We start from the raw sequence: 13273 nt of genomic DNA, 5'->3' as shown, positions 1-13273 counted from the left end.
GAAGGATGCTTTCTTTTGCAGAGTTTGCTGTTAGACTGAGCCAGAGAAGGATGACAGAATAGAATCTTGACAGCCCCCTTCTTTCTGCTTCCTTTGAGAATGTGACTAAGAAATAGAAAAAGGAAAGCTCATGATGTTAGGAATCTAAACTGCTTTGGCCAAGACTGAAGTTGGTAATGCAGGTGGAACTCGGTGAAGTAAGACTCACAGGAGTTGAGTATGCAATATGGGTAATGCACTAACACCTTTCACCTAAATGTTTTGCTGCTTTGAAAAATTTAGTGATTTGGATTTGCCTCCTTCCCCCTCTAGCCACCCAGAGCTCCCAAGCTCTGTTCTAACAGACCTTTGTGTACTGTATGTAGGATGTGTTAATTATGAGCTGCTGATTTTTGTCTTGCAACCGCAGTGAAGACAGACAGCGTTTTGCAAAGAGGCTGAACTGTGGTGCTTCCTGAATTTAAGGCTGAGATTCATCAGAACACATTCTCACTTACTCAGAAATAGGCATAGACTTTTCAGTTTCACTTTTTTCCCCTGTGGTCTGGATGAACTTTTGTCACTTTCAAATAGAACACTGCTCTTTTGTCTCCATTGGAATTGCTAGATACCTTGCACAACATTTTGAGATCAGTGAAAATTGAAGAAGGCAGGATGGTAGGGGTTGGAAGGGACCTCTGGAGATCTTTGAGTCCAACCCCCCTGCCAGAGCCATGGAATCTAGCACAGGTCACACAGGAACACATCCAGATGGGTCTTGAAAGTCTCTAGAGAGGAAGACTCCACAACCTCTCTGGGCTGCCTATTCCAGTGCTGCTTGACTGTCACAGTGAAGAAGTTCCTCCTTAGGGTGAGGTGGAACCTCCTGTGCTGTAGTTTATATCCATTGCCCCTTGTCCTATCACAGGGTGCAGCTGAGCAGAGTCTGCCCCTCTTGACACCCAGGCCTCAGATATTTATAAACATTTATTAAATTTCCCTCTTGGTCTTCTCTTCTGCACACTAAACAGCCCCAGGGCTCTCAGCCTCTCCTCACCAGGCAGTGCTCCAATCCCTTCATCATCCTTGCAGCACTCTGTTGGGCTCCCTCCAGTAGATCCCTGTCCCTCTTGAACTGGGGTGCCCAGATGGAGTATTCTAGGTGGGGCCTCACCAGGGCAGAGCAAAGTAGAAATTCAGAATTCATATCAATAGCTTTAAAATGCTGAAGAAAACTTGTTAGCTAACAGGCTTACACAAAGCCAAGCCAAAAGTACTTTACAGGTAGTAGTAGTAGTAGTATGCATTGAAATACTTTTGTGATTTGCTGTTATTTAGTACTGGGTATGTTTAGAATTGGTTTGATACTCCAATTGATTGGAACACTGTGTGCAGTTCTGGAGCCCCTATTACAAGAAGGATCTGGACATGCTGGATGGAGTGTATCCAGAGAAGGGCCACAAGGATGATGCAAGGTCTGGAGCACCTGTCCTATAAAGACAGAGAGACTTGGGGATGTTCAGTCTGGAGAAGGCTCCAAGGAGACCTTATTGTGGCCTTCCAGTATCTGAAGTGGGCTACAGAAAAGCTGGGGAGGGACTTTTTAGGGTGTCAGGGAGTGATAGGACTGGGGGCAATGGAGCAAAAGTAGAAATGGGTAGATTCAGATTGGATGCTAGGAAGAAGTTCTTCCCCATGAGGGTGGTGAGACACTGGAACAGGTTGCCCAGGGAGGTGGTGGAAGCCTCATCCCTGGAGGTTTTTGCAGCCAGGCTGGGTGTGGCTGTGAGCAACCTGCTGTAGTGTGAGGTGTGCCTGCCCATGGCCTGGGGGTTGGAACTGGATGATCTGCGGGGTCCCTTCCAGCCCTGACAATTCCATGATGCAGTGAAACTAGCAGAGTGTGTGTCCTTCTGTGGGGCTCTGGTGGTGTCAGTTACAGATCAGAGGGCAGTCTGCTGATTTTCTCACAGCTATATGTGCCTTGCTCTTTTAAAGCAGCTGCTGGATAACTGTGCAAGAAATGACTCTGGTTTTGTTAATTACTATAGAAATCTATTTAATAGTTGCTCTTTTCACTGAGGTTTAGTTTCTATGAATTTTTGCTCTTAAAAAGGAAGAAAAAGCTGTGCTATGCAGTTAGCAAATCCAAAAGGGCAGAGTTAGAATCTGCTTCTCAGTCTTAATCAGAGCTGGTGGTAGGTGTCTGAGTTAGCTTCCTTGTTTCTATGGAGTAGCAAATTCCATTTCCCCTGCAGGTAAGTTTACTGGGGGACAGATGACTGTGGCTGCTTTTCTTGTGCTGATGTTGTTTAGATGGTTTGCTCAACTTGCAATGGCAGATGCAGTCATTTTTGAGCAGGTTCAGTGCTTTACTGCTCCAACTACCCCCAAAGATTCCAAGGCTTGGTTTCTGTCCCATACAGTGCTACAGACTGGGGTACAGGTGGCTGGAGAGCAGCCTGGCAGAGAGGGACCTGGCAGTGCTGGGTGACAACAGCTGGACATGAGCCAGCAGTGTGCCCAGGGGGCATGGAAGGCATCTTGGCCTGGATCAGGAATAGTGTGGCCAGCAGGACTAGGGATGGAATTCTGCCCTGTGCTCAGCACTGGTGAGGCCTCACCTGGAGCACTGTGTGCAGCTCTGGGCCACTCACTTCAGGAAGGATATTGAGGTGCTGGAGCAGGTCCAGAGGAGAGCAACCAGACTGGGGAGGGGGCTGGAGGGAAAGTCTGATGAGGAGAGGCTGAGGGAGCTGGGGGTTTTCAGCCTGGAGAAGAGGAGACTCAGGGGGACCTTATCACACTCTATAAACTACCTGAAGGGAAGTTGTTGCCTGGGAGCTGGGGGTTTTCAGCCTGGAGAAGAGGAGACTCAGGGGGACCTTATCACACTCTATAAACTACCTGAAGGGAAGTTGTTGCCTGGGAGAAGAGTTTGACCCCCACCGGGCTACTTGTGGCAAGATGAGAGGACCTGGCCTAAAGCTGTGCCAAGAGAGGTTTAGGTTGGATGTTAGGAAGCACTTCCTCAGGGAAAGGGAAATCAGACACTGGAATGGACTGCCCAGGGAGGTGGTGGGGTCACTGTCACTAGAGGTGTTTAAGGCAAGATTGGATGTGGCACTTAGTGACATGGTCTGGTTGGTATGGTGATGGTGGGTCATAGGCTGGACTTGATCTCAGAGGTCTCTTCTAGCCTCAATAATTCTGTGATTCTGTAACACTAAATCAGCCCTTGAAGTCCTTCTTTCCATGGCAGTGTAAACAGGTGGGTTCATCTAGTGGGGACTGGAGGGGATTTGTTTGGCTGCCCTGTTCTTTTTATTTGCCAAAACCACCTGGTCTAAAGCTCTTGCAGCTATTGAAGCTAAGTTTGTGCAGCTAATTGGGATAAGTTGATCCACTATAAAATACCCTCTATAAATCTTCCTGCCATTTAAAAGTAACCTTTATTCTGCTTCATCTCTTTGTCTTCTTCCTCTCTGAGGCATCTATACTTGTTGACTACATGGCTGACTACGTAGCACTTCTGTTTGGCACCAGACCCTGCCCTCTTTCTGTCAGCTGGTGGCATCTTGATTTTGTACTGCTGCAGGAAATTAAGAACACAGGGGTTTGTTTTGTTGGCTTTTTTTCAGCTCTTTGTTGCATGTGTGTGAAGCATTAAAGAAGTTCAGATGTGTTGTGTGTCTGACAGCCTTCTTTTCTCCAGTGTAGAACCTTCTGAGGTTCTGCAAGGCTTTTTTCCCCCCAAAGTTGTAAGGCTGCTGACTTCCATTGCTGAAAATAAATCATATTAATGCCACCTCTGCCCTCCATTTTTTTTTCTTCTACAGTTTGTTTCTCATTAGGAGACAGACCAGAATTACCTTGAAAATCATGCTCATTTCTCCACACACTCAGACCATCTCTGTTTCCAGCACACAGCCCTTTGTTATTTGGAGGACTCAGGGGGCAAACCTGGGGTTTTTAACAGGTTTGAGGGGGTTTTGGAGGTGGGTTTTTTGTTTCTCATTTTGTTTGTTTGGTTGGTTGGTTTTTAAACTTTCTTGTTGACCTATTTTGTGGGCTCTTCAAGCAACCTATCTTAGGACTTGGACAGTTAAATTTGCAGTAACCCTACTGGTAAATCAAGTGTGTAATCACGGTGCTCCTACGTGAGATGACCCAAGCCTTTTCAAGTGTCCCGATCCAAAAGCGCAAAGGCTCAGCAGCAATAAATGCCAGCCTGATCATTACCCCTTGAGCACAGATTTTATGGCATTGTCTATCCATCCTTCAACTGCACATCACCCTGTTTGAGCATTCCCTGTGATCTCTGCACTGTTTCAGTGTGTCAAACCGAGAAACAGATTTTTAGATCTCTTTCTGGTCTAGTGGAAGGCATCCCTGCCAACAGGGGGGTTGGAACTAGATGATCTGCAGGGGCCCTCCAACCCAAACCAATCTATGAGTCTATGGAAATAACAAAGCAAATAGCAGCTAACTAGGAATATATTCCAGTGCATGTAGCACTTGCCAAAAAGCAATCCAAATGAGCCAAGCAGGATGGGTAGGTGCGGAGTTTGGCTCGGCTTGTGCTCTTCGCACGTGTGGCAGTTGAAGCTGTCCAGCTTCCAGCTGTCTGGGTGTGTTGTCCAGTGTATGTAATTGTTTGTCCAATATGTATTGTGGTAGTGATTTAGTGAACTGCAGTCTTGGAAATACACAACACATGTTTCATGGATGAGCTTTTATAACTTAGATGTTTAGTTTTACATCATTGCCTCCCTCTTTTCACTCCATCAGTCCTAGTTCTGTAGTTTGTGCCTTTGTTGCCTCAACAGCATCCCACCTGTGGATGTTGATTATGCATTACTGAGACAAATGCAGCACCTCTGTGGTTTGTTTCTTAGGTCTTGGAGATGATAGCATAAGATGGAAGTTGTGCATGTTGAGAAAAAACTGTTTGGACTCCAGTGTAAATCTTTCTCGTCTGTATGCTTGCAACCCATTGCCCTTGGTGTCATTTTGTGCTGGAAAGGCTTCCTTAAGAAGTGTCAGCTAGCAGAGATGAAATGTGAGCAGCCTGTTGCCAGCTATGTAAGCTAAGGGAGAACGTGTGAAGTAGCAAATCAAATAAGTGCCAACAATCTTAATAGTATTGACAGCTTTTTGTCTTGTTCCTATTTCACAACTGGAAATCTGGGGAAGTACTCTGCAGAGAAGTCTTAAGGTTTGCACTGAATGAACAAGATTCTGGGCTTGGCAATAGGAACTTTGCAGCAGAAGTGAAGAGATTTGGCTTAGTGCCCAGTAAACTTGATACCTTTGTTGGTATAGTGTTAGAACCCTGCTAACTGTGGGCTGGCATTAACTTGGCCTTGGTCATTTCCCCTGATGACAGCTTTATTCCTTGTACTGCCTGCCTTTTCACATGTGCTTCTAGGCTAAAACCCCCAAATCCTAGATTGTAAATAATCTAAACCCTTTTTCATTATCTAGTAGATACCAGAAAGCAAAAGTTAAACATTTCACTTATGAAGGGCACTTCTGCCCTTCAACAGCAAAAAGTGCTTTTGAGAACTTGACCTCTCTGCTCATGGTAGCTCTTCAGAAACTGAGAGCTTCCTGTCTTTGGTGTGCAGGGACTCTGTGGGGCTGCAGTTTTGAGGGGCTCTTGGCTGTTTGGGCAGAACCCACTCTGTAAAGCTTAATTGTGTTCTGCAGTGCAGAGATTTGAGAACTTCTTCAGGCTTGTATGGCCAAGTGCTGAGCAAATGTTGACCTCAAGAGCTGCAGGGACTACGCACAGAACTTCCTTCTAATGTAGTTATGGTACCACATGAGGAAGGACATTTTATGGCTGAAAATGTGAACCATTCCTGAGAGAAACTTGCTGTTCTCACTTAGCACAACTGATAAGTCATACAAGATGGTTATGTTGACATTTTTAACGTTTTTTCCTTAAGGATCAAAATAATGAGGAGAAGCACGCAGATGGACTTATAGTAAGTTTGAATCTGATCTCTATCTCCCTTCATTTCTGCAGAACATGTGAACACAGACCTGAATTTCCACTCATTCTGCAACGTACCTCTTCCTTTCTCTGATTTACTGCTTCAAAGTGTCTTGTTAAATATGGCTCAAATGATCGTCCGGTCTTCACCTTCTGATGTTGGCTAACACCTTTGCCTTTAAAATCTAACAGTGATCAGTGTTACACTGAGTGTATCCAATGACAGTGTCACAACTGAGCACTTAGAAAAAAATTCTGCCCTCTGAACAGCTGAAAGGGAAATGATTGGGCTAGAAGTAGTTGTGTGTTCCATCTGAAGTGTCACCTGTCCGTGTGCTTCAAGTAGTTTGCCTTTCTGCAGCGCTGCTTGTTTGATGCCAGGCTGTACTGTCTGCTCAAGCAATGTTTCTTCTTTAGTAGAGCTTCTGCTTTTTAAATGTAACTTCTGTCCTCTTTGGTTTCAGTCACTTCTGACTTCTCTTTCTTCCTTCTCTTTTTGTCACTTGAGTACATTTCAGATACTTTTAATAGGAGGTTGGTTTCGGTAAAACGTAACTCCAAATCGTGCTACGTTTTCATTACAGCTGACAACAATTCCCAAGCTTTGTCTTTCCATTACACAGCTTTTAGCAGTTGGATTTTTCTGCTGTGAACTTTGAAGTAATGATGCACATGCAGATTTTGGTTTCATGCTTGCTGTAAAGAAATGAATGATTACCCTGTGGATAGTCACATCATTCAGGTCTTAGTGTCATGGGAGAGGTACTGTTCTGTGTCCTGGGAAAGAGGTTATGCAGCTAGACACTGCCACAGGCAGAGGTGGTATGCACAGGTCTGGTGTTTGGAAATTTGGTATAGATGTTAGAACTTACTGCAGTCTGAATTTGGTTAGTCACTCTTCTCATCATTTGTGGGCTGGCTTGTACTGGGGAGGAACAAAAAAAAGTGTTTCTTGTTAACTGATGCATCAGTGATTGTGAAAAGTCGAGGCTACAGAGGCCAGCATCACCTTGGGCTGAAGGTCAGGGTTCCTTAGGCAAGAATGCGGTGAGTGTTTGATCCCTTGGTGGGGTGATGGTCTCCTCATTTCATCATCATTGCTTCTAAGCTGTTAAACTGAGAGTAGGAAACTTGTAGGTCTGCCTTCACTTGTTTCTGAACCGTGAAGGCATACCCCAGAACATCCAACAGGAAAATCCAGTGCACGTTGCAGGGTGGAGCATTCCTTAAGGATATGGTTCCAGTCCTGCAGACAAAGCCAGAGTTGCTTTGTGGTTTGTCACAGCAGTTCTCTGTATCATGTGGAAAGCAGCAGAAGTAAAGAGAGCAATAGGAATCTGTACTTTATAGGACCAGCTTGAGGTTTAAAGTTTCTTAATTCTGAAAAAGGAATGGGGGTTTTTGAGCTGTGAGACATGTAGGACAAGGACTTGGCTGTGCTGCGTGCATAATGGCACAGACAGCTGAAGTAATGCCTGAGGGACATGGGGTTTGGTGCTGGTATAGCCTGGAGTAACAGCACTGGGTTATGGGGTAGTAACATCAGCACAAAGTGTAGGCAGCAATTTTTAATGCCTCTTTTTCATTTCTTTTAATGAGAGATTTAAAAGACAAACAGGGATAGTTTGGGTTTCAGTTAAGTCAATCTTGTGCTATAAAAATAATAGAAAATGGTACTGTTTTTTAATGTAGGATAAAGTGCAGACTTGCAGTTAACCAGGAGGAAGAGGCAAGAAAGAGGTAGGAAAATGGAAGGAAGAAGGTCAGAATTGAGCCTATTTCCCTCAGTCTATATGCAGATCGAAGTTACAGGCTAAAAGGAGGAAGACAAGTTGGAATCTGTTGTCTTTTTAAAATACTGATCTAAAAAGAGGATAGTGGAAGGTAAAACTCCTCTACCTTTTTTAAAAGCAAAACATTTTTGAAGTAGGCCTTGCACTGCGTGGCCTTCCTGTGCTTGATGCTCTTCAAATTAACCACAGTGGTGACATTTCCTTGAAAATGAAGGCAAAGGTTTGCACAGTTCTGATGCAGATCAATGGCTTTAAAGTGCAAGGTGTTTGGAAAAGAGATTCATGTGCCTCTTACCCCAATGAGCAACCCCGGAGAAAGTTCTGGCTGTCATATGTAAGTGTACACTGCAAGTAATGCTTAGATGATAGGACCATAGGCCAGTGGAGGGAGGCTGGAGTCAAAGCCATTGGAGTTTAGATTCCCAAGAGGTGTAAAAGCCAAGAACTTGTCCTGAAGTCAGTGGCTTTTGGGAGTGTTGGGTTGAGCTGGTGCTTCAGTCTGGAAGTGCCCAAGTTCATAAGTGGATGGAAATGTCCTGTACTGGAGACAGGCTGAAAACAGCTTGCATTGGACAAGAGATGTGGGAGCAAAGCCACTTGATGGCTGTAAGCATCCTGATGATTCTTGCCTTGATCCGTGGGTGATGTACTGGACAAATGAATGTATTTTTCAAAAGGAGTTTGTTAAAATGCAGATTACCTGTCCCAGTTCTTGCTGGATAACTTGCATCTGACTGCCCACTCTCTCCATGCAATATTTATTCATGGATCTCAGAAGGAATTCCCTCTTTCAGGAGTTCTGAAATAAGAATTGTTGCTAAGACAAATCCAACCTGTAGCAAGTTCAGCTTCAGGCGTCAGCACTTGGAAAGTATTTCTCATGTCCTCAACTGTCAGTTTGTGTTTGACTTTCTCTCTCAGGAATTAGCTGTCTCGTATTTGGGCATCTCTTGTGCCCACAGTGTTCTTGCTCTCTGCTCTAGTGGTGTGGTTTGAACTGAGGTGAGCTGTGCTTCTCTCTGTCCCAGAGCACCATCAACCCAGTGGATGCGGTGTACCAGCCCAGTCCCCTGGAGCAGGCTGTGATCAGCACCATGCCTTCCCAAGCAGTCTTACCTCCAGGTATGGTGTGCAGCAGGAGCAGCGTGGGGTGCATTTGCAGGCTGGGTGGTGGGGGCTGCACAGTGGTGGATAGCTTCTGGGTCACTGTAATAAAATGTGTATTTTGATATATTTTACTACTTAATGTCTTGGGCAGTGGTGTCTTCAAACACTGCTGTAAGTGACTTACAAAGTATATTCACAGGTTCTATTTGGTTGTGAGTGTTACATTCCACAGCTGAATGATTCAAGCACAGATCTAACATTTCCAATTGGAAATACAGGTGATATGATCTGTAATTTTCCCACCAAAGGGATTCTGTGGCAGATTAGCTGGGGTCTCAGGACTTGCTCCTCTGTCTGTTATCTTCCCAGATGCTGTGGCTATAATTTGAGCAGTCCTTGGCTCAGAGAGGGCTAGGAGGCCTCCCTCTTGTGTGCACCATTGCTGGGCTGTAGCCTCTTCTGGGATTCAGTTCCCTTGGAGCTTTTCCCCTTTCTGCCTTGGTCCCGGTGTGAGGCCTGGGTGTAGTCGTTACCTGTTAGGACAAGTTCTTCAGCTGCTGCTCTGGGAGCATTTGGCTCTTCTTGCTGTCTGGGTGAGAACAAGGCAAGTTGCCTAACTTCTCAGCTGGTTTAAATACTGTCCCAAGACAATTAATGCCCTTTGGTAACACAGAACCCTGATAACTGGACCTGTAGGATGGGGCATATCCAGACAAGGCCTGGGACACACACAGTTCACAGCTGTGGCACAAAGTTAAATCACATGTGCTACCTGTTTATCTGGACCCCAGGAAGTGTCCAGGTTTGCATATTCAGGAGTGCTTACAAGGTTAATTACACGTGCTATACATTTGCCTTGGCCTTCTGGACCCCAGGAACTGACCAGGTTAGCACAGGTGCACACTGCACTTGGTGGTGCAAAGGAAGGGAAAGGAGTGGAAGGTGTGGAGCTTCCCACCAGGTGGTCCCTTGGAGAAGCTGATACACTTTCCTTGCTTACATTTGTAATATACTTTCTTTTAAAAACAGTGTAATTTTCAGAGAAGAGAAATGCTTTCCAGCTAAATAGCTGCAGGTTTTAAATGCTTTTTGCTTGATAATAAAGAAGAGCTGGGTAACAATGACAGAAACATTTTTCTCTCTGAATGCCTTTTGTAGAAAGGGGTTTCATTGTTGAAGGTGTGGTGAAATAATGTGGAATCTCCTTCCCAACACAGGGATCATTCTTTAATTTAACATGGATTTTGGGTTTAACATCTTCACAATATCTCCTAGAACCTGCTCAGCTGTGCAAGTCGGAGCAGCGACCCTCATCACTGCCAGTGGGACCTGTAGTAGCATCACTTGGAAATCAGACTCCAACACCAAATAGTACAGGTATTGCTGTGTGTAACTGTCCTACTGAAGTACAAGAAATAAAGCCTCAGTATCTATTGTCTATAACCTCATATCATCAGCTATTCAGATGACATTGTACTGGCTTACATCTTGCTTTCCATCAATGGTTATTTCATGGTTCTGTTAAAATCAGCTATTCTGTTCTTCCTCCCCCCTCTGGTACTCAGAATCAATAGGAGTACTCCAGCTTCATTTCTTACCTCAGTCACTGCAACCTTGCACAGAGTGCAGTTGCTGCTGCTGGAAAAGAGGAGGCTGAGGGGAGACCTCATGGCTCTCTACAACTATCTGAAAGGAGGTCGTAGAGAGGTTGGTGCTGGTCTCTTCTCACAGGTGATTAGTGATAGAACAAGAGGGAATGGCCTCAAGCTGTGACTGGGTAGGTTTAGACTGGACGTTACAAAGCATTTTTTCAGGGCAAGAGTGGCCAGGCATTGGAATGTGCTGCCCAGGGAGGTGGTGGAGTCACCAAGCCTGGATGTGTTTAAAGGTGGTTTGGATGTGGTGCTTAGGGCTATGGTTTAGGGCTGACCCTTATAGAGTAGGGTTCTGTGTTGGACTTGGTGATCCTGAGGGTCCTTTCCAGCCCGAATGCTTCTGGGATTCTGCGAATACATCAGGTGTAGCCTTTGGAGTTTTTAATTCATTGATTCTTTCCTTTCCCCCTTAAATAACAGCATTCATTGGACTTTAAAAACTGCAACAGCTACTTGAAGGCAAAAGTTGCTGTTGGGTGTGTGTGAGGTTTGCTGTGCTTTCTCCAGTTCTTATATTTTAAGGGTTGATTATTTATGATTTTTTTTTAAGTCTTAATTTTTAATGCTCCATAGGCAGTGGGCAGTCGGCGCCTAGCAGCAGTCTCACCTCTCCAAGCCATGTCAACCTGTCTCCAAATACAGTCCCAGATTTCTCTTACTCAAGCAGTGAGGATGAGTTCTATGATGCTGATGAGTTCTACCAGAGCAGTTCTTCCCCAAAGCGCTGCATGGAGTAAGTAGTTGAGAGCAGGTGGTGCGTGCTGAATACAAGGGCATGGCTCCTCCACAGACATTGCTTAAATTAAGCAAGCAAATAATTACAAGGGAATGCAATGATAAACATTTGGTCTGAATTACTGCACTGTGAATTGTGAGGATGTGTTCCTCTAGTTCTTCAGGGTCTGCTGCAGTCCTGACTCGGAGCAGCACAGGAAGCAGCCTGAAGCGTCCAGACACCACGGAGTCCCTCAACTCTTCCATATCTAGCGGGACAAATGATGCTGGTAGGTGGACTGCGTGAACTTCCAGCGGGAGCCGCTCTGTGTGTGTGTGTGTGTGCAAGCTGTGTCAGTGTGTGGATGGGCACATATCCACGTGTGTTGCTGTGGTTACCGGGCAAGCCAGCTTCAGACCATCCTTCCGGAGAGGCAGCGGCACCGAGACCGGCTCTGGCAGAGCGGCGATTAAACTGACTCAGCTTTGCTGTTCAGGTGGACAGGGCGCTTCCCAGAGGCAGAGGCACCGGCAGCAGGGTGGGAGGGGCAGCAGGGTGGGCTCCCTCATGCACCTGCGTGGGGAACGAGGTGGCTGGGGGTGTTGCTGTGGTTACCACATGAGGTAAAACGTGGGCAAGGCAGCTGGAGACCGTCCTCCCAGAGAGGCAGCTGTGGCCGACTCACCCCATCACAGCCAGTGGTGCACCAGCATAAGAAATGCCCAAAAAACATAAAACCAGAAAAGGAATAAACAAAAAAGGTGTAGGGGTGAGTGAGTAGGGCAAGCAGGAAGCAGCAAACAGTGGCTGGTTCCTTCCTGGGCAGAGATAAGGTCATGGTCACAATATGGCCAAGAACCGCAGGGTGAAGGACTGTGGGGACTCAGACTGAGCTCCCTTGCAAACAAGCAGCTGTGCAGGTCTCTGGCTGCAGCGCGTGCCTGAGCCTGGCGCTTGAAGGGGTCCAAGACACCACTTGTGTACGGTGTGAGCAAACGACCTGCCCAGGCAGGTGGTCAAACTGAGGGGGTGGGTAGAGAGACTGAGAACAGTCAGAGACTGTGAAAGTGAGATAGATTGGTGGAGCCATATTGGTGGAGCCTGAGGCCGAGGCAGCAGAAGGAGGCTGTACGAGTGGTGGAGGATCCCCACTCCTCCTGTCACCAGACAGGAGGAGGGGACATAATGGGCAAGGGGGAATGGAAAGAGATCCCTCCTCAGAGAACCTCCTCAGCCACCCTCACTTGCCCAGCTGCCTTCATGCAACAGATATGGGGCTTTGGGATTTGGCAGCCAGGAGAATGAAGATGGAGACCAGGACAGGTACAGTGCTCTGCAAGGGGAACTGGACAGTAACAAGGATGATCATTCCTCCTGCTTAGAGGAGTCACCCAAGTCTAGTCAAACTGCCCCCTGCATTAAAACCTCCTCCATAAGGAGTAAGAGACAGGTCGCTGCCATTGGTGACTCACTGCTTAAGGGAGCAGAAGGCCTGATACGCAGACTGGACCTGGCGGTCTGCTGCCTCCTAGGGGCCCGTGTTAAAGATGTAAGGGAGAATTTCAGGGTCTGGAAGGGACCTCGAAAGCTCATCCAGTCCATCCCCCCTGCCAGTGCAGGATCACCTACACCAGCTCACACAGGAACATATCTCAGAGAGATTGGCCATTGGGATGTGCTTCACTGCTCTCCAGCAGGTCAGTCCCCAACCTGTCCTGCTCCATGGGGTTGTCTTTTCCCAGGTGCAAGACTCTACACTTACCCTTGTTGAATTTCATTCCATTTCTCCCTGCCCAGCTCTCCAGCCTGTCCAAGTCTCACTGAATGGCAGCACAACCTTCTGGTGTGTCAGCCACTCCACCCAGCTTTGTGTCTTCAGTAAACTTGTTGACAGGGCACTCTGTGCCCTCATCCAGGTCATTGACGAATATATTGAACAGCTCTGGTCCCAGTACTGACCCCTGAGGGACTCCACTAGATACAGACCTCCAACTGGACTCCATCCCATTGACCAGAACTCTCT

General features: G+C 46.4%; 1 protein-coding gene across 4 annotated transcripts in view; it reads left to right on the top strand.

Moving 5' to 3' along the window:
* Positions 1–13273, top strand: part of OSBPL9 (oxysterol binding protein like 9) — a 94466-nt gene that overhangs the window by 70653 nt on the left and 10540 nt on the right. For 3 of the 4 annotated variants that reach the window (XM_054165105.1, XM_054165107.1, XM_054165108.1), the window contains 5 exons: positions 5934–5972; positions 8802–8895; positions 10156–10257; positions 11109–11268; positions 11427–11539. In XM_054165105.1, the coding sequence (XP_054021080.1) occupies positions 5934–5972; positions 8802–8895; positions 10156–10257; positions 11109–11268; positions 11427–11539 (508 nt within the window). The remainder of the gene's footprint in view (positions 1–5933; positions 5973–8801; positions 8896–10155; positions 10258–11108; positions 11269–11426; positions 11540–13273) is intronic. The other variant, XM_054165106.1, reaches the window with a different exon arrangement.

Source organism: Dryobates pubescens, chromosome 11, assembly GCF_014839835.1.
Source record: "Dryobates pubescens isolate bDryPub1 chromosome 11, bDryPub1.pri, whole genome shotgun sequence".
Lineage (NCBI taxonomy): Eukaryota > Metazoa > Chordata > Aves > Piciformes > Picidae > Dryobates > Dryobates pubescens.
This window is presented reverse-complemented; position numbering and strand designations above follow the sequence as displayed.